The 22,500-nt window shown below is 33.5% G+C and overlaps 1 protein-coding gene across 3 annotated transcripts in view; it reads right to left on the reverse strand.

The window, feature by feature from the left end:
- LOC127830991 (neuroglian-like) overlaps positions 1 to 22,500 on the reverse strand; it is a 135,760-nt gene that overhangs the window by 60,867 nt on the left and 52,393 nt on the right. For all 3 annotated transcript variants that reach the window (XM_052355957.1, XM_052355956.1, XM_052355958.1), the window contains exons 3-4: positions 6,041 to 6,189; positions 1,214 to 1,331 (exon numbers count right to left, since the gene is read on the reverse strand). In XM_052355957.1, coding sequence (XP_052211917.1) covers positions 1,214 to 1,331; positions 6,041 to 6,113 — 191 coding nt within the window. In that variant the 5' untranslated portion in view covers positions 6,114 to 6,189. The remainder of the gene's footprint in view (positions 1 to 1,213; positions 1,332 to 6,040; positions 6,190 to 22,500) is intronic.

Genomic DNA, 22,500 nt, shown 5'->3' on the forward strand with positions numbered 1-22,500 from the left:
GGTACGTTTTGATTATTTGCACTTTTGTTTTGTTTGACTCACAAAAATTTAACTTGCACTTCTGGGGGAAGAGGGGCTATTAGCATAGATGTAATTGAGGCAAATTTTAATTAAAAAGGAAAATTATTAAACCAATGAAATTGCAAAAACAATAATCAGTTATTTTTAAAAAATCTTTGAATTTAGTATTTGTAATTGCTTCAAAGTTGCACGGTATGGTGCTTTCAAAAACATAAGTAATAAGATGTGTTTGTAAAACACTATGTCCCCCCATAAATTTGACCTTTGACCTTGAAGGATGACCTTGACCTTGAAGGATGACCTTGACCTTTCACCACTCAAAATGTGCAGCTTCATGAGATACACATGCATGCAAATACCAAGTTGCTATCTTCAATATTGCAAAAGTTATGGTCAATGTTGAAGTTTGATGCAAACAAACCAACAAACAAACAGGGCAAAAACAATGTCCCAGTATAGATACTATATATAGTATTTGAGATCATTATATACTGATTCACATCACTGTTAACTGAATTATACTGATAACTTACAATATTAAATTTCCATTTCGTTCAAATTAATTTTATTTTACCGTTTTTTTTTACATTAAGTGAAATTGAGTTTAGAAAAATAAAACAGAATGAACAAAGAAACAGAACATAGTTGTGAGTGATATGACACTAATGTCAAAAGCGACCCAACAAAAACTAAAATAATGACACATGAACATGAACATTTTGAAATTTAATTTTTTTACTCATATGCTTTTAAGCAGGAATGTCAATACAAAACTTAACATACATTTACAAAATTATAAAAATAAATCTTATAATAAATTTTTATTAAGAAACTGCTATGGACGCTTATGTAATCAACTCAAGTGATCTATAATGACTACCTATCTTTTATATATAGAGTACATGTATGAGCAATATGACAAGTTTTTAACTTATGCTATACAAAAATTATGTTTTAAAGTTTTCAGTTAACCTGTTAATAAATACTCACAGTAGAAGTTTAACTAGCAAATGATTTGTGTTGCCTTTTGCATCTCTATAAATTAATTATTTCAAAAAGTCAAAATTATCAATAAGGGCAAATTGAAGAGACTTCCTAGTTGCAAGTAATTTAGTAACAAACCACTTGAAGGGACAGACAATGAAAAATATGATCATTCCTTCTTTTAAATTGTCAAATATTTACCACTTACAATATGGGCTTGTTTCCCTGCGCCCGACAAGTCAGTTCTCTACCCGCCGTACCTTCGGGGTCAAAGTACACAACATCTTCCATTCGACTTTCTGGCATAATCGTTGGGGGTCGAGTCACTGAAAAATTAACAAAGATAAAATGTATCAGATGATTGTTGAGTACTAATAAATTATATTATGCAAGATTCAGATTAACAAACATTTACATATAGGGGGCTGAGTTACGTGTCAGCCAACTTTTTCAAAAGTTTCACCCATTCATTCATATTAAACAACACATCCCTTTTTTTGGCAAAAATTAAAAACAAGAGGGCCATGATGGCCCTGAATTGCTCACCTGACCAAATACAATCCCAACCCAGATCTCATCAAGATAAACATTCTGACAAAATTTCATAAAGATTAGATGAAAACTGTGACCTCTATTGTCTACACATGGTTTTTCTAATATTTGACCTAGTGACCTAGTTTTTGACCCCAGTTGACCCAAATACAATCCCAACACAGATTTCATCAAGATAAACATTCTGATCAAATTTTATAAAGATTGGATGAAAACTGTGACCTCTATTGTCTACACAAGGTTTTTCTATTATTTGACCTAGTGACCTAGTTTTTGACCCCAGATGACCAAAATACAATCCCAACCCAGATTTCATCAAGATAAACATTCTGACCAAATTTCATAAAGATTGGATGAAAACTATGACCTCTATTTTCAATACAAGGTTTTTCTATTATTTGACCTAGTGACCTAGTTTTTGACCTAGTGACCAAGTTTTTGATCTAGTGACCTAGTTTTTGACCTCAGATGACCCAAATACAATCCCAACCCAGATTTCATCAAGATAAACATTCTGACCAAATTTCATAAAGATTGGATGAAAACTGTGACCTCTACTGTCTACACAAACAAATTGTTGACAGTTTTTATATTATTTGACCTAGTGACCTAGTTTTTGACCTCAGATGACCCAAATACAATCCCAACCCAGATTTCATAAAGACAAAAATTCAGACCAAATTTCATAAAGATTGGATGAAAACTGCGACCTCTATTGCCTACACAAGGTTTTACTATTATTTGACCTAGTTTTTGACCCAGTGACCTAGTTTTTGACCCCAGATGACCCAAATACAATCCCAACCCAAATTTCATCAAGATAAACATTCTGACCAAATTACATAAAGATTGGATGAAAACTGCGACCTCTATTGTCTACACAAGGTTTTTCTATTTTTTGACCTATTATAGACCTAGATTTTGACCTCAGATGGCCCAAATACAATCCCAACCCAGATTTCATCAAGATAAACACTCTGACCAAATTTCATAAAGATTGGATGAAAACTGCAACCTCTACTGTCTACACCAACAAATTGTTGACGGACACACACACACACGCACGCACACACGCAAATACGGACGCCTGACATCACACGGTCACATAAGCTCACCATGTCAATTCGTGACAGGTGAGCTATTAAAAATGCCCTGCTTTATTTTGAACACTCGTTACAAATAACTTCTTAAGGCACGGGTTAAATTGTTAGCTGAAATGTTTCAATGAACTTCAAAACTAAAATCAAACTATTATGTTTTTTCTTATAGAGGTTTACATGAAATGATGCCATTATTTTACTCATACATGCCATACGTCCCGGATTGTCCGGGACAGTCCCGGAAATGAAGAACTTGTCCCGCTGTCCCGGAAATCTGTCAAATGTCCCGGAATTGACAAAATCCATTTATACATGTACCTTATCTTAGGCTTAACTGCACCTCGAATCTGTGTATATCTGCAGCGTCTCCATGACAATGCCTACCCGAATAGGCAGACTACGCTACGTGTCAAAATCGATCAATTAACAGGGGTCCTGTTATCATATCGATTGTCTCACGTTCGCGGTCAAACCGAAAAGGCGGCATTGTTTAATGTGGTTGTTAATTGACTTTAATCTACTACGTCATTATTTCCCGCTGCGTAAGGGCAAAGGATAGTTGTTCACACATGTGAAGTCCAACATCGCTGAGTGAAAAATTAAAAGCAGTTTATGTTCGCACGTTTCTAATGTGTGACTGTCCGGATTTTAAGTTGACGATCTACCGGTACTGTTTTGTTGTATTTGTTTTATTGTGATTGGTTGTATGTATTGTGAATTGATTTAAGTTGACGATCTACCGGTACTGTATTGTTGTACTTTTTATTACATAAATGTTATAAATGAATAGATTTCTAAAGGCGTATCAACAACTACGCGTTACACACCGGTCTTAATAACACTAACGCAGTGACGTCACCATCTATGTTTAGAACGCTTACACTGAAAACACGTGGCTTGTATCTAGTAACGGAAGTAGTAATGTTTAATTTGACGTTAATAGATCAAGTGTATTTCGGATAGGCTTTCGAACTTTTGCAATTAACGATGCGAAACAAAAAAAAACGTACCAAAAATGCATGTCTATAAATATCGCTACATTTTATACATGTCCCGGAAAATCGGCAAAAGTCCCGGACAATTTAACTCAATGTCCCGGAATTGGTCTGAAAAATTATGGCATGTATGTTTTACTCTTTTCCCAAAAATAAATCCCCCCTTTTCACAATTCAATGCACATGAAGGCATTTTTAAGGGATATATACTGCACACTTATCCTATTTATGCTTTTGTAATATGCTGATTAATCATTTCAGAGATTAAATGTTGTCCTACTGTCAGCTCACTGTAAAATCATTAAATTCCAGGATTGCCAATGTTATTTTTCTGCTGCAAAATAAGCCAATCTCATACTCCATGAAACTATGTACAGAGTCCATTTATTGTTAACACTTTGCATGCTGGGAAATGTGTTGTCTGCTAAAATGTCATCGGCTGAATTTCTAAAATTATCATTTTCTTCGATTTTTTTTCAAAGAATACTATCAGAATAGCAAACAGTTTGGATCCTGATAAGACGCCGCGCTCTGTGGCATCTCATCTGGATCCAAACTGTTTGCAAAGGCCTTCAAAATTCAGTTCCAGCACTCAAAGAGTTTATGTACACTTGTGACATAGGGTTGTCACAACCCAGGGCTGTCACTGTAAAAACTAATTTCCCCAAAGATGTGTTTTGACCTTTAAAAAATGTCTACCATAAAATCTCTAGGTTGAGGAATCATTTCCATCCCTAAATACTTTTGAGTTATGATAAGCACAAGAATATAACACAATGTTGTTGTGCTCTGTTCATGAAAATAATACATAGAAAAAACCTCTACAAAAAGTTGTAAAAGAATTATGGTTATGACGAATTCCCTGACATTCAGTTAAATTGTCCGGGACTTTTGCCGATTTTCCGGGACATGTAAAATGTAGCGATATTTGTAGACATGCATTTTTGGTACGTTTTTTTGTTTCGCATCGTTAATTGCAAAAGTTCAAAAGCCTATCCGAAATACACTTGATCTATTAACGTCAAATTAAACATTACTACTTCCGTTACTAGATACAAGCAACGTGTTTTCAGTGTAAGCGTTCTAAACATAGATGGTGATGTCACTGCATTATTGTTATTAAGACCGGTGTGTAACCCGTAGTTGTTGATACGCCTTTATTCATTTATAACATTTATATAATAAAAAATACAACAATACGGTACCGTTAGATCGTCAACTCAAATCAATTCACAATACATACAACCAATCACAATAAAACAACTTCTTTGTCGGTTAAACGTGCAAACATAAACTGCTTTTAATTTTTTACTCAGCGATGTTGGACTTCAGATGTGTGAACAACTATCCTTTGCCCTTACGCAGCGGGAAATAATGACGTGGTAGATTAAAGTCAATTAACAACCACATTAAACAATGCCGCCTTTTCGGTTTGACCGCGAACGTGAGACAATCAATATGATAACAGGACCCCTGTTAATTGATGGATTTTGACACGTAGCGTAGTCTCCTATTTGGGTAGGCATTGTCATGGAGAAGCTGCAGATATACATAGATTCGAGGTGTAGTTAAGCCTTAGATAAGTTACATGTACATATGGATTTTGTAAATTCCGGGACATTTGACAGATTTCCGGGACAGCGGGACAAGTTCTTCATTTCCGGGACTGTCCCGGACAATTCGGGACGTATGGCATGTATGATGTTACTCTCCACCTCTTCTTACCATCCTTTAATATTATGTGGTTTTACTTAAATCCTTCTGCACAAGAACATTAGCCATAAAGCAATAAATCTGCAAACATTCAAGAAAGAATTATGGCCCTTATACTTCCAGTTAAACAAGCAAATTTGTTGAATTGATATCCCCTGCCATTATACTTCTGGACACAAAAGTTTTCTGGACAGATGGACAACGCCAACATGCATCATCCTCTTATCCATATATCTACTCATACCAAGTTTCAATGATCTTCAAAGCACTTCCAAGATATGGCTCTGAACACACACAAAAAAGCTTTTTTTTTAAATACAAAGGGCCATTTCTCCGTTATAATCCAATGATGTAGAATGCCATCCTCTTATCCATATATATACTCATACCAAGTTTCAAGCAAATCCCCCAAAGCACTTCCAAGATATGGCTCTGGACACAAAAGTGCCGGCAGGCCGGAAAGACGGACGGAGGGATGGACGGCCAATGCCAAAACAATATCCCTCCGCCTATGGCGGGGGATAATAACCTGAATAATTATATCATAACTCATTTGATTCTCTAAAACTTATTTCAAGTTACAATAAACTTATTCTCCACACAAGAAGCGGAACAGACTGACAGATGGACAGACAATGAAATGGCTATCAATGCATTAAGGAAGTTCAAACCTACCTCGTGGAGGCACGTCTACTGCAACACAGACTACGGCCACCAGCAGTGTAGTATACACTGTGAACCAGGACATTTTGAGATCTAGATGATGGCTTGGTTGCAACTATCAAGATCACAGTTGGACTCTTGCTACCCTCTCACATGTTGACCTCAAAAGGAATACAAAAAAAAATGTTTTGACTTAGTTTCATGTACAAAATTAAATGCATGAAATTAATTTAATATCATTACTAAATTAATTATCACCATAATAGTCATAACATAATTATCAGCAGCATCATAACTATCCTTATAGTTGTCATCGATTTCATCACCATCACAATCATAATACTTATCATCATCATCAAATAATACCCACTGTTATCATCGGTTGTTTTAACAAGACTTACTCCTTTTTTTCACCTGGGTTGAATCATTATTTTTCCATCCTATATGCTCAGGATCTTTGAACAGTTAGTAAAATAATTAGATTTTCTGGAACTTGATGCTGATTGATTTTTTTCTAAAGTTAAAAAAGTTTTCTTAAAGCGGGTATATACGATTTTTATATGTGCTGAATTGTAAAATATTGATACAAATATGTTATAATGACACACAATTTGCAAGAAAAATGATACATTTAAGACGAATTTCATAAAATACAGCAAATACAAATTAGCGCCCCGAGCCGATTGTGACGAAGATAATTCGTAATTATTTTCCTACAATAACCGATGCATTCGTCTTTTTTGTAAGTGTTCATGTGTCGTATGAATCGATATCGCTGCAGGAATTTCAAATGAACCGTTAAACTAAATTTAGATTCACATCGTACATGCATGATATTCATGCTGGCGAATTCGGCTGTACAGCCTTTTTCGATTTCAGAATTAAATATCTGGCTTATTTAGCATTTTTCGACACATGTTCTTCTTAACTTTTATTTTAGTTTAAATTGAAATATATGTATAATAAGTTTTTTACACATTTTATATTTATTACTAAATATTTGATAAGATCGTATATACCCGCTTTAACATGATATATGCAAATTAACATTATACGGCAAAGAAGAAAAGGATTATTGTGGATTATGTTAGACAAATTCAAGTTAAGATGCCATTGTTGAAAAATTGTTGTTACTAAGCTCTAGCCTCCATTCATTCTATTAATTTAATTGCAATCTTTCACATGGTATCTATGTAAGTAAAATATTGATAATATTATAAATTGACTATTTATTGTATCTGAAATGTTGTTAGATCTTTTAAAATACAGGGACCAGAACTGTACCATTGTAACCAGCCACTGTCATTACTAGAAAATACCAATAAAGACAGAAGCTAATATTGTGTTAATATTTGAAGCCACTGTCATTACTAGAAAATACCAATAAAGACAGAAGCTAATATTGTGTTAATATTTGACATAGGCGGTGATGACTAACCAGTGTTTTTTTTCACTTATAGGGGAATGGTGGCGGGGCCCGTCCAAAGGGGAAAAACACGTCTTTTTTTAGGAAAAGGGGAAATTAAAAATTTACTCTTTTATATGTAATGATATTTATTATATGAATACACATGCTTGCATGAATGTAATATTCACAGCTGAATGTCTTTGTCCTTTTTCTTAAATATATATCAATGATTTTTTCAACATTAGTTTCAGACAGTTCAGCCTTCATGCACAGTCTTAGTTTTCCTAATTTGAGATATATCAGGGCTCAACATTAACCAAAAAACCAACTTGCCCTACCGGGCCAGTACTTCCAAAATCTACTTGCACTAAACGTTACATAAAGCAACTTGCCCAAACATGAAATATCACATCAACTGTAAACCTCATATTGTTTAATAAACCAAAATGATACACCACAAAACCTTTTTTTATTTTTGAACATTAAACAAAAAGATTACAGCAATTAAAGTCTAAATGAAATGCTCTTAGTTCTTTTTTTCACTTTTCCGAGCAGACAACTAGATTATAATATAACTTGCCCAGACCAAACTTTAACTTGCCAGGGGCAATAGGACAACCATTAATGTTGAGCCCTGTATATTTATCATAAGAAAGTTATTTAAAAAAAAAATATTTTTTTTACTTTTGGAGGGGATTTTTTCTACAAAATGGGGGAAAAATATATACTCTTTTTTGAGGGGAATGGGGCCGAATATCGGCCCCGAAATTGCCATAAAAAAAACACTGCTAACAATGGATCATTTCTGAGAACACATGGCCATCAACACTAGAGTCAATGACCTGGTGATACATGACCCATATTGTACATGGTACTTCTTTATATGTCAGATTGACACGTACCTTGACATGATTGATTGTTGCAGATTCCAATAGTAAATAAACAATTTATACCATGGAACAAATAGCACTATGGACATACAGATATACTGTTTGTATTGTTGTCGATATGAGTTTATGAATATAAATGAACTTAAACTTCATGAAATGTGTGTAATGCTTTACAATCAGTCTTTCTACAGTTTGTGACAATTTTTTTAAATGACTCATCACTGATTTCGTAATTATTATAGGTTTTTGGACACTAATTCTTTAAACATCATTTTTTTAGCCAAAATAATAATTTTTCGTGACTCTGTATTTTCGGACATAGTTTTCGTCCATAATTAATTACTAATATTTTTTTGACAGTATATTTTACAGCCCTATTTTACCAAATGTCTGTCATGTTTCCGCTTATCTGGGGACCCTTCGATCATGGAGTTTTACAACAGGATTAAGGTCATAAAACCTGGCAGAGGAATGGCAGAGGAATGCCAAAGGACAATGGACTATTACAATGCGTTATTGGTTAGATTACCATGTATACCGCTATTAAACAATGGTATCAAGAGCATTTGGAATGATATCATATTCTGGAAGCAGTATGGTTGTTTTTTATAACATTTTATATACCATTTCAGGTACGTCTACGATATTGCAAAAAAAATCTATCCATTTAAAATGATGATTATCAATAAACTAAAAAATACTTTAAATTCATTTCTTAGTTTTAAGAGTTTTTTATATATAATGTATCCTTTCTTTCTGGACTCTGATATATAAATTTATTTTTTGAAAATTGCCAATTTTCCAACTGTTCAACAGGTTCCTTCAACACATTGTACGGAATTTGTACCACACAACACTAAAGAGTCTATATTACTCACTTTCTGTGCATTCAAAATGAAACCTTCTATATGGTAATATTCTTTAGAACACACCCAAACAATTTGCAATAAGAATCAACTAAGAAACAATGAAGAATTCACATGAAACACCAACATATCCTTTACATTACTGTTCACAATAACATTTGTGGAACTATCAATTTTTAATTACAACGAACACCTACATATTATTTTTCCTTTGTTACAATTTATGTGACATAGAATCACTTTAAGCTTAATCAACAACAGTATAATCCTTTCTCTGTTGGAACAATTTTATTGAGAGGTTTCACATGTAACTCCATGAACACATATATATTTTGTCTGTTAGTCTGTGTGACATTGTATATTATCACATTAGTAGTACATAGTGTATATATAGATGGAGAATCTATTTCATTTAGATGTATATAGAGATAGAGATATAGACTCCACAAAACACATGTCAACTAATTCCAATACAAGTGTGTTACAGCCAGTCGCCACCAACGGAATCCATAATTTCTCATCCCCAATGAAGCATTGGTTCCAAGTCTGCAGCAAGAATCAATAGAGATCAATAGAGATGCTGGGCAGAATATGGGCTTGCAGAGATATTGGAATCTTTAAGTATAGTCTGTCAAGAGAAACTGGGATAGAAAATTGAGAAAAAATAACAACCGCCAGCGCTGCACATATTGCCATGTCCTTGAGACCAAAATGAAACTGAGTCATTCAGAGGCATGAGAATTGCCTGCCTGAAATTTGGGGACACACTTGTGGGGTGTGACAGGGGACAGACTTGTGAGGTGTGACAGGGAACACTCTTGTGAGGTGTGACAGGGGACACACTTGCAAGGTGTGACAGGGGACACACCTGTGAGGTGTGACAGGGGTCACACTTGTGAGGTGTGACAGGGGACACACTTTTGAGGTTGACAGGGGACACACTTGTGAGGTGTGACAGTGGACACACTTGTGAGGAGTGACAGGGGACACACTTGTGACGTGTAACAGGTGACTCACTTATGAGGTGTGACAGGGGACACACTTGTGAGGTGTGACAGGGGACACACTTGTGAGGTGTACAGGGGACACACTTGTGATGTGTGACAGGGGATACACTTGTGAGGTGTGACAGGGGACACACTTGTGGGGAGTGACAGGGGACAAACTTTTGAGGTGTGACATGGGACACACTTGTGAGGTGTGCCAGGGGACACACTTGTGAGCAAGGCTCAAATACATTTATGCACAGCAACAAATATTGATACGACTGAATATCACAGGTGTGTTGAGAATTAGATCTGAAATATAGTTATTATGTTTCTTACTAACTGAATTCTGAATTGTCTTGACAAGCCCATCTTGAAAAGACATGAATCAATGCAGAGCAAGGAATATAAATGTACTTCATAATCCCTTTGAGATATTAGTGCAATCTGAACTGCGTGTTAGTCCATTTTATTTTAAAGATTTTATATGCGATAATAATGACATTTTATACAGTGAGCACTCACATAACATCAAAAAGATTCAAAGGTTCGGTGATTGATTAAAAGTTAAAGTAGGAATTTCCTGTTGTTGATAATCTATGACAATATAATATCATGCAATTAGACATACACCAACATAATATGAAACTGTCTGTCAACAACCTTACTTGGAGACTAGACTGATAAAATATTTATATCAGCTAACAGCAGCAGTAAAAGCAACAGTGATATTATTGAAAATCAATAGCCAATTATCAGGGCATCAAAAAATAAAGTGGCTTGCAGACCCTGATGTAATAACAATATGTCAGGCCAGAAATCAATGACACAATCAGCTTCAAGTGGAATGGCGATGACAGGGTTAATGAATATCAAACTTTTTGGGCCTCTAATGAACATCATGAAAATGAAATCACCAGCAAAACAACAGTTTTGCAAATAATAAATGATTATCACTTGGTAAGACAATGTCAAGCCTTTAATTGTAACATTAAATTGATATAAAATAATTGGCTTTGGCAGGTCATTAGATTAGGCTCAGTGAGTAAGTAAAACATTTCTTTCGTGTACAGTGTCATGTGGCCCCTAAAAATTGCAGGGCCCATAAGCAGTTGCTTATTTATTGTAACTCTGCCTAATGGTTAATCCTATATTGAAAACATCCCAACAACTGTGAAATTTTCCATTACTTGAGTATGAAATATAAATCTTGGAACAATGTAACCAATTATTATCTGAATTAGAAATCTGGAACAAATTTATAGTCTGAAACAGAAATATTAATAGTATGTTACACATTATAATCTGAATTTCCTATTTCAAGCATAATGTTTTTTTTTCTCAATTGAGATATTTTTATAAAGAAGAGCACATTATTATTTATGCTATTTATGTTTGTCTGGGGGTATAATCATTGCAATAGTATTTATTTTATAATCTAATTATTATTATTTATAGTAAATTACAATGTGTAAATAATTTAAGCTTGAAATAAGTCATACTCATTGGGCTGAAAAGATTCTGTTGTTAATCTAAAAAAAAAATATGTTGCACTATTGGCATATTGGTATTGAAAATTCACTCAAACTTAGAAAACAAAGTGTTCAAGGCATTCTATAGGGTTTGAAATTAAAATATGAACCAATTGTATACGGATCTTTTCAGGTGTTTATGTATTTGTCCCCAACATTATAATAATTCAGGAATGTGTGGGTGATTAGACATGTAAAGTTGATTGCAAATCTACACTTATTGGTGATGAAGGTATTTGAAGGTTCATTGTAATCACTTGAGAAATGTGGAATATTTAGCTCCACAAACTTATAACAGTTTATTCTGACCAAAAAACAACAACAAACCGACAGATCAAAACAATGACTCCAATATACCCCCTTCAAACATTGCATGCCATGGTATAATTATAAACTGATACTGTTGATCAGCTTCCAGGACACAAAATAATGTCATAACAGGTCAGATTCAAGACATCAATGCCTGTTGTTTTTTTAACAATCCCAGATGAAGTCCTTTTCTAGACAATAACCATCATGCAAGGCAATCTCATTTATTACAGATTGAAATTGATTTCCTTGATGGATAGCAATAAGTCTAACTCAAGATTAATGAGCTAAGAAAGAATGGGTTCTGAAAAGCAAACATAGCTTTCTCAATCAACTTGAGGACAGAAATCGTTTGCACCTCTTTTCTGTTATGTATTTAATGGTTTGCAGTCAGTGGACTGAATACACAGCCATTTGCTTAGGTGGTTTCAGATGGGAAAAGAAACATTTTTAAAAGTGTTCAATTTAGTGTCAATATATAAAGTTTGCTGGGTCCATTTTAGTCAACCTGTCGCTTGTTATGTTGCGCTTAATTCAAAATGATAATTTCATAGAGATGCACTTTTTCGAAGACATTAAGTGACATGTTGCTTTCACCTTGGTATTAGTGAACTTCACATTTTTGTTGCGTCTAGTTGTGCTTAATTATGAGTCTGTGCCAATTACTGGCTATTACATGATGTGAGCTCCTTGTTGTGTATGTGAATGGTTTGTAATTGTCAAATATTCTGCACCCGCCAAGCCAAAAACCTTGTTGGTAGAGCCATGCTATATATGAGTCATGTTCTGAGAAAACTGGACATAATGCATGTGCAGTCTGCACAGGCTAATCAGGGACGACACTTTCCGCCTAAATTGGATTTCGCTAAGAAGATACTTCATTTACACCAAAAATGTCATAAAAGCGGAAAGTGTCGTCCCAGATAAGCCTGTGCGGACTGCACAGGCTTATCTGGGACAACACTTTACGCACATGCATTAAGCCAAGTTTTCTCAGAACAAGACACATATAGTGATGTGACCAGCCTGTATAAAATGCCAGGAAAATCTTAGAGAATGACACACTTAACTCTTTAAGTGCGGGAACCGAATTTTGAAGGCCTTTGCAAACAGTTTGGATCCAGATGAGACACCACAGAACGTGGCGTCTCATCAGGATCCAAACTGTTTGCTATTCTGATAGTATTGTTTGAAAAAAATCGAAGAAAATCCTAATTGTAGAAATTCAGCAGACGACATTTTAGCAGACAACAAATTTCCCAGCATGCAAAGGGTTAATATGGTGATTTCATTGTATGATCAGAGAACTTAATTATGGGAGAATTGTGGGTCCAAGACAGCCCCAAGGATTGGCCAGCAAGGGTTAAATGACCACAAAACCATGTGCCATGAAATATTATGGGGACACAAAATGGAATAAGGGATAAAATGACCGCTGTGCACGTGTCGTTGATGGCCATTTAGGGCTACAAATGCAAGCATGTGTCATGCAGATGTTATTAATGATGAGAGTTCAGGGGAATATGATACTAAAATTGAAGGAAACTGCCAGTGTTATTTTTTCCACCATTTTGGGAAAGGGGTCAGAGCTCCCTGGATGGGAAAAATGGTGATGTCTTGACTTAAAGTGGGAAATTTGTGTTGAGTTTTTTTGTATAACAAATACTCCAAAATTGTGAAAAAAGGTATTTTCAATATTATGTTTACTAAGGTTCAACTTATACTGCTGGATAAACAAAATGCTGAGATTGAATTTTTTTTTTGGAAATTTAACCTTAAATTGGGAATTTTAGTGCATTATCCCCTGCGAAATGATATTCATGAAATCATGAATTTTTCATACTTTAAAGAATTATTCATGAACTCTTCTTCATTAATTCTGAACGTCACTTCATGAAGTTTTCTTCATGAAGTGAGGTTTTTCCAATTCATGAAGATATCAAGAATATTTCAAGGATTCCCAAAATGCATGAATTATTCATAAAAAATTTTAAGAATAAATTAAGAATATTTCATGAATTTAATATTCTTAAACCACCCATAAATTATTTCATGAATGTTTTATGAATATTTTTTGAATTTAAGATTCTTAAACCACCCATGAATTATTCATAAAATGTTTTAAGAATAAATGAAGAAAAAATTAAAAATATTTCATGACTTAAATATTCTTAAACCACCCATGAAATATTCATAAATTATTTCATGCATGTTTTATGAATATTTTTTGAATATAAGATTCTTAAACCACCCATGAATTGTTCATAACATGTTTTAAGAATAAATGAAGAATATTTGTTGAATTTAGTATTCTTAAACCACCAATGAACTATTCATAAATTATTTTATGAATGTTTTATGAATATTTTTAGAACAAAACATGTGCATTGCTGTTTTTACAAAGTAAGAATATTGTGTGCACCGAGGAAGTTGAAACAGTAGGCAAGCTGAATGAAGCTACATGGTCTATGTTATATTTGGAAATGTAAGTCTTTTATAAATTACCGGCTAAACTGATTGGTTCCATTTCAACTTCTTTGGTACTCTGTTCACATATGTTTCCTAATTTTTGCTACATTATATCAATCTTTTGTCTGCTTTATGAATGTTTTTGTCATCAACAGAATCAGAAGCATAACCAATCATTTCATGTACATGTAATTCATTAACTGTTTGCCAACATGCCGATGAAGTGTCAGCAATTCTAATTGTTTTATTACAATGTTGAATTTTATCTTTAAGTTCTTTCAGTGATCAGACTTTTTGTCTGTTGACAAGACTAATTTACTTCATGAAAACTTCAAGAAGTAAATTTTTATAAAGTTTCAAGAATAATTAAATGTTCATGAAGTAACTATTTTAATATAAATGCGATCAATAAATTTATTTTCTGTGCTGTATTTGATGTTTGAGTTTTTTTAGTGATAAGACTAAAATTTGTCTGTTGGCAAGCAAGGCTAAACGTAGAGGTTTCACTTCATAAAAACTTCATGAATTAAATTTTCATGTTTTAAGAATAATTATATTCATGAAGTGTTCAACTTCATGAAGTAAATATTCTTGAACTAAAACTGAGACATTGAAATATTGAACAAAAAAATGCATGAACTCTTCATGAAGTTAAGTTTCATGAAGTGAGCAAGAAATTCATGAATTCTTCATGAATATGAGATATGTACAGTTTCATGCATAAAACTTCATGAATAATTCATGAATATTAGGTGTGTGTAAACTTCTTGAACTCTTCATGAAAACTTCATGAATTAAATTTTCATGTTTCAAGAATAATTATATTCATGAAGTGTTCAACTTCATGAAGTAAATATTCTTGAACTTAAAGGGATCTTTTCACGCTTTGGTAAATTGACAAAATTGAAAAAAGTTGTTTCAGATTCGCAAATTTTCGTTTTAGTTATGATATTTGTGAGGAAACAGTAATACTGAACATTTACCATGGTCTAATATAGCAATTATATGCATGTTTTGACGATTTTAAAACCTAAAAATTATAAAGCGTTGCAACGCGAAACGATTGAATAATTTGGAGAGTTCTGTTTTTGTCGTTAAATTTTGTGAAACTACGAAGATTGCTTATATAAGGTATAAAATACTTTCTGCACATGTACTCGGCGGAATAGCTCAGTAGGCTAAAGCGTTTTTACTTCAGGACTCTGGCAGGACTCCAGGGGTCACTGGTTCGAAACCTGGTTCGGGCAATGTTCTTTTCCTTTTTTATATTTTATTCTTGATTTTTTACTGGAGCTTTTACGATCCAATGTTTACATTTATCGATATAAAGCATTTTATGAATAAGTTAAAAAATGCCAAAATCTGTGAAAAGGCCCCTTTAAACTGAGACATTGAAATATTGAACAAAAAAATGCATGAACTCTTCATGAAGTAAAGTTTCATGAAGTGAGCAAGAAATTCATGAATTCTTCATGAATATGAGATAAGTACAGTTTCATGCATAAAACTTCATGAATAATTCATGAATATTAGGTGTGTAAACTTCTTGAACTCTTCATGAAATCTTCATGTGCATTAAGGATGCATGATATTATGAAGATTTGATGCATTTTCCACTTCATGAATAGTTCATGAACTCTGTTTTATGAACTTTTCAGGAATAGTCTCATTTTGAGTTCACATGTTTCTCATGAAGTCTTCAATGTGAATAGTTCATGAAGCATTCTTAAACATTTTGCAGGGGATGTTGAGCAAATTATATACTTGTTGAGATTTTTAAGATTGGGAATGGGACCCAATTATCCGCCCAAAAATTGATTAAATAAACCACTGATTTTGTTACAATGTGTCAATCAAATGAAAACAATAGATACATTAATAACCATTATGAGTGCTGTAGTGGTTAATCCCTTTTTCAGTGCTTGCATATAAATCCACATATGGTCTTAAAATTTAACTGCTTATTTGAAACAATGAGTTGTATGCAATGCCCATTTCATGATATATTCCAACAAAAAACTCCATTGAGATGGTATGTCAGATAAAGATGGGGAACATTATTATTTTGTTCATTCAAATTTTCTTGAAAATGGGGAGTATTTAGATTCTGAGAAAACATTGTTTCTCTTTTTTCCACTTGAACAGTATTTCGGTCATATGGTGATGGCTTTGACACTTTCATGAACAGTTTGAGAACATAACATGACCAACAAAAAGTCACTTTATTCATGAATAATGAGCTGCTTCATTAACCGGCTGTATGAGCATGGACTGTTCATGAATCTGTTTATGAACTGGTTCATGAATTAGACTTGTCATGGTTCATGAACCAATCATGAACTAAGTTACATCAACACTTTATATGAGTTCATTTATAAATTATGATGAACAATATAACGCTGTACAGACAGGCAGATGCTCTACAAAAGACCGCCTGTTTTATCTATCTCTCTGGACTCCAAGAGCAGGGGGTCCAGAAGAATAAAACGATTAAATCACATAAGTAACAACTTGAAATGAGCTGGGTACAATTTGTAACTTCAAATAAATAATGATAATGATAATAAACACTTTTAAACAAGTGACTTATGATACATGTGGTAGTGGTTATGAAGACAATGATGATTTTGATCATAATCCTGCTGCAGCTTGGGTTATGGCTGATGATGATAAACATGAAACTGTGAACAAATCAATCTATTCATTAAAAAGCTTCCAACCATCAACAAGCTTGGCAATGACAATATCAATCTCATGAAACACTTCACTGAACACCAATGTCTTTTTCAAGAGGTCATTATCTCTGACCTGTTGACCTAGAGATCAATATTAATGTACTACAGGTGATTAACGGTCATAAAAGATTCACCTACGCATCATTGAAAGTAAACAAAGGCAGGCAAGATAGAACGCTAAGGTCACACTTCTAGGCTATCCATCACGACACACGCCAGGTCACAATCAATAGGAACACTATTCAATCAAGTATTTCCAAGGTGTCCACTGTTGTTATTAGTTGTTAGATGTTTTACATGGATACAGGTTGAATATGCTTTAATCCTGCACCTTAAAACTAATTAATAAAGCTATTCTTCACAACACAACTAACACCTGATCCAATTGACTTGTTTCCATTAGGACCTCATCTGTTAATATGCTATTTTAAGAAATAAGAACATCTGATTAACTTCAACTAATTAAGGAGTATCATATTTCTTCATATGAATATGGACACAGATTCAAATGTGGCAGATCCATGATTTTCATGGTTGTCATATCAACTTCTGATCATTTCGTATCATACTTGTAAGCTATTTATCTTGTATGATGTGATGTCAGTGATGTTATTACGGGTTTCTTCCAAGACAATAAAACATCGAATAACGGAATCTTTTTGTGTAGCTCCTGTCATCACTTTACTTGCAGTTCTCCTTTTACTGACTAGACCCTGTAGTGCTGGGACTAATTTATTTAACTTTAGTCAATATAATGTATACACGTGGAATATTTAGTCATTTTTGCGTTTTTATATATGCCCATATATGTATGAGCTGGAATTTTCTGGGGGAACTTGTGCGCAAGTTTTTGATGCCATTGAGCTAAAATAAGTCGGTTAGAAGAAGAGTTTCTCAAATCTATTAAATAGTCCACTGACATTTGTTTCCCATCAAATTGTGACAAAGCAAGGAAGACATACAATGTTCCCAGAAATAACTCTGCCTCAATTCCATGCAGAGTCATATAAGAAGATTAACTTGTATTTTCATCAATACTTTGCGACAGTGGTAACTTTCCTGTCATTGTCTTTAATGGGGATCATTTGTCATTGCGACAAACAACATGGGAAAAACTGATCGATGGGGAGTAAGTAATAAAAAACAGGCAGGCATTACCAATTGTCTTGTTTCAGAGAAAATTGCTTTTTTTTGCTAGCTCAGTGTCTGTATTTGTGCCAGGAACTCAACCAATGCATCATAGAATAATTTAAAATAGTTGCACTTTATTTCTCTGTATTGGTAATTTTCTTAAAAGAAAATAATCTGGTTGTATTGAATCTGCAAACCAAGATACATTTTAAACAGAAATTGTAACAAAAGGAGGCTGAGCATATTTCTAATTGTACCGGTAAATAATGCATGGGCTAACAATTGTGTTAACCCATTTATGCCTAGTGGACTCTCCCATCCTTCTTAATTGGATCAATTTATTTCCAAAATTAGGGATGTCTAGTATATTTATTTCTATATTTAGAATATTTCTTACAGAAATTCCTTTTAAGTAAACATCGCAGACCCTGATGAGACGCCACATCATGCTGCTTCTCATCTGGGTCTACCCTGTTTGCCAAGGCCTTTTTTTATAGACGCTATGCATAAATGGGTTAAGCATAACACTGGCATGTTAATGTATTCACTGCTACCATTTATGCTAAAATAGTCAATAGGCCAGCATATGGACTGATATTCATACAAGGAATCCCATCGGAGGTTTTGGTTCATGTGGAGATTAATATTTGATTAGATAGTTTGGCAATTGAGATGTTTGCCATGATAGTGATGAATATATACTGGGAGAGGGATGGAGACACATGATGTTGGGAATATTGCAATTAGTGGTTGTGTTTATAGATATAAATGAAGGTTGACACATTGACAGTGATGAAAGAGCTCAGTTGAATTATCCGAAGGGATATTAAAAAATTATAACTCTCTGATTATACTCCTTTAATTGACGTTTCGGCATAATGCCTTTATCAAAACATTGGAAATTATATGTTAACTACATTTTTACGTCTTTTGACTGCACAATTTAAATAACAAAGAAAAATGTTTTTAAACGTCAAATGACGTTGTACATGATGACGTCATAAATGGCGTTATATAAAATGGCGCCAAAAAAATGTAAAAATTCGCCAAAAATGAAATGACGTTAAACACTTACATATTGTATCTTAATCCTATGTTAAATGTGTGCTTTATATATTTAATAAATTGATATTTTACAATAAAATAATCATCATCATATGTAATTATAATCTACCTTAACTTATTATCATAAATTAAATAGGGTAAACTTATTTAATGACTCTTATTATTTCAATCCATATCTATGTATAATATTCAAATGATATTTGATTAAATAATCATATATACTTGCTATTCTATATATCATATACACATTATGGACAAGATAAATTGCATAAAGTACTATTAGTTTTACATCCATTTATGTTGATGATTAATATCAAATGTTTTTCACATATATTTTTTACAAGATAGTTTCCCGTAGCAGGACATCAAGTTGATTTTTTGTATTTAGTCCATTTGGTGATTGCGTTTGAAACTTCTTTATAAATTCCAATTCTTTAATAAGTCTGTAATAATGGGAACTGTCTCTTATTTGTGTTAACACTGATACACCCATATCCTGCACTCTGTGGCCTGCACCATTGAAATGTTCTGAGATTGGTTTCTCTCTTCGTAGTCGCACGTCAGCCTCGTGTTCTTTGGCACGTTCCTTTAATGATCTGCTCGTCTCTCCGACGTATACCATCTTTTGGCATTTAATACAAAATATACCGTACACCAAGTTATAAATGTTACAGTTCTGTTTTATTGCTTCGTTTGGAATGTCACTTTTTGGGTTGTTATGAAAACCTCTTGTCAACATTTTACAGACTATACAATTAGTCTTACACGATTGTGGTATTAGTTGAAAACGTTTGTTTATTTCTTTGTTTGTTTTTCCATGAACTAAAATGTCACCGATATTCCTATCTCGTCTGTATGCAACTATTGGTACGTCTGGGAATATATTTTTCATTCTGTCTGATTTATATAGTTTGTCTGTATGTTTTCGAATTATTGAGTGGATATTTGGAAGGTTGTTTGAATAAGTTATAGCTAGTGGTACTCTCTTGTTGGCTGTTTTATTTGTTTCTTTCTTCTTAAGTAAGTCTTTCCTATTTAAATTATCAACTCGGGATAGCTCATGGTTTACAAATTTATTTGGATATCCTCTTTTTTGTAGATTCTGTTTTAGTTCTTTTTTACGATGTCTGTATTTGTTTTCGTCAGAACATATTCTTTTTAAACGTATTCCTAATCCATAGGGTATTGCTTTCTTCACATTTGTTGGATGGTCTGAGTCATATTGGACATATTGATGTTTATCAGTTGGCTTTGAGTATAAATCAGTTGTTATTTTATTATCTTCTAGTTGAATTTTTGTGTCTAAGAAATCTATCTGTGCTGTGTTCCATCTTAATTCTACTTTGATGTTTTCATGTATTTTGTTAGCATAGTCGAAAAATTTCATGAGTTCGTCAATTCCATGTGTCCATAGTCCAAACCCATCATCTATGAAACGTTTATAGAATATTGGTTGTTTATTGTATTCAGATAATTGTTCATCCCATTTTCTCATGTAACAACAGGCATAATTTCTCCCAAGTTTCGATCCAATAGCTACTCCCTCTTTTTGTCTGTATTCTTGTCCACAAAATTCGATCACATTATTTTCTAAAACAGTTTCAATCATTTCAATCACCGCTTCAGTGTTGATGGTCTTAGTACAGCGTTCATTTAAAGCTTGTTTGCACGCCTCTAGGCCCTCTTTCTTTGGAATCGATGGGTATAACTTGACAACATCAAAACAGTATAAGATAATTCCTTCTGGTAATGGTGTAGTTATTTCCCTCTCTATAGCGTTTAAAAATGCTGTGGTGTCTCTTATATAGCTTGGTGTTTCTATAACATAGGTTTCTAGCTCCTTTTCTGCTACCTCTGCCATTCTTTCAGTACTTGTTCCAATGCCATTTACGATTGTTCTATACGGGTTGCCTTTTTTATGTATTTTTGGATTTCCTTTAAGTTTCCCTCTTGATGGATATTTTGGTATCAAGTATTGTTGTAATTTCTTTGAGATAATGCCGTTTTTAAATAGTTTATTTGCTAGTTGCTTCACCTTTGTGTTTGCATTGTCAAGTCCATTCCCATTAGTTTTTTCATATGATGTGCTGTCATTAAGTTCATTCCGGAGTTTTTCTACATATTCATTTGCCTCTGTTATCACTATTCCAGAACCTTTGTCTGCAGGCCTTATTATTATACTGGAATCATTTAGTAACGTGTGCAATGCTTGTTTTTCTTGTCTTGTGATATTTGACTGTCCATTTTCTTTTATGCCATTTAGAATATCCTTTTTAACTGCTTCTATATAAGCATCTAGCCACTTTTCTCTACCAGGTTCAGGAGTAAAACGGCTTTCTTTCTTTATCTCATATTCCTCCTTTTCATTTTTCCTTTCTTGATTTTCATCACTATGGAAATACTCTGCGAGTCGCATCCGTCTCTCCCATTCTGCTAGGTCACTGTGTATCTTAGATAAATCTACGTGTTTTTTAGACGGTACAAAAGATATTCCTTTGGATAATAGACTTGTTTCTGCTTCTGTTAACTTTCTTGAAGACAGATTAGTAACAGTGTCAAGACTATTATTATTTGTTTCAATTGTGTCTTTTTTTGCTGGTTTATTTTCACCCTTGTTTTTAGTTCTTTTATCGTTTGATTTAAGTTTTTGTGTATCACACTCTTGCGTTTTTCTATTTTTCTTATCTTGATAGTTCATTTTATGCCCTCTTTCTTCAAAATTGCAACAGGACTCCATTGTAAACCAATCTATTTGAACTTCCCTATTCATTCTCTCATATTCAGGAAGGTATTGATGTTTGTTTTGGTCCAATTTTATATGCAGTAAAGTAAAATGCTGCATTCTTAATCTTAGGAATATTTTTCGTTTTGTTTTTACTCCATTAAGTGGTTGGAAAAGTAGTTTACTTGTAATATTTTGGTCGTCAGCAAATATGCATATTTCACTTAAAAATAGGGTTGCTGCTGCATATATTTCGGCTTCAGTTGCCCACGATTCAACTCTTCCGTCACTAAATGAATGATTTTCTATATGCTTTGTGATACTTCTATCTACGTATTCTTTGTAAACATCTTTTAAGT

This window comes from Dreissena polymorpha, chromosome 5 (genome assembly GCF_020536995.1).
Source record: "Dreissena polymorpha isolate Duluth1 chromosome 5, UMN_Dpol_1.0, whole genome shotgun sequence".
Classification (NCBI taxonomy): domain Eukaryota; kingdom Metazoa; phylum Mollusca; class Bivalvia; order Myida; family Dreissenidae; genus Dreissena; species Dreissena polymorpha.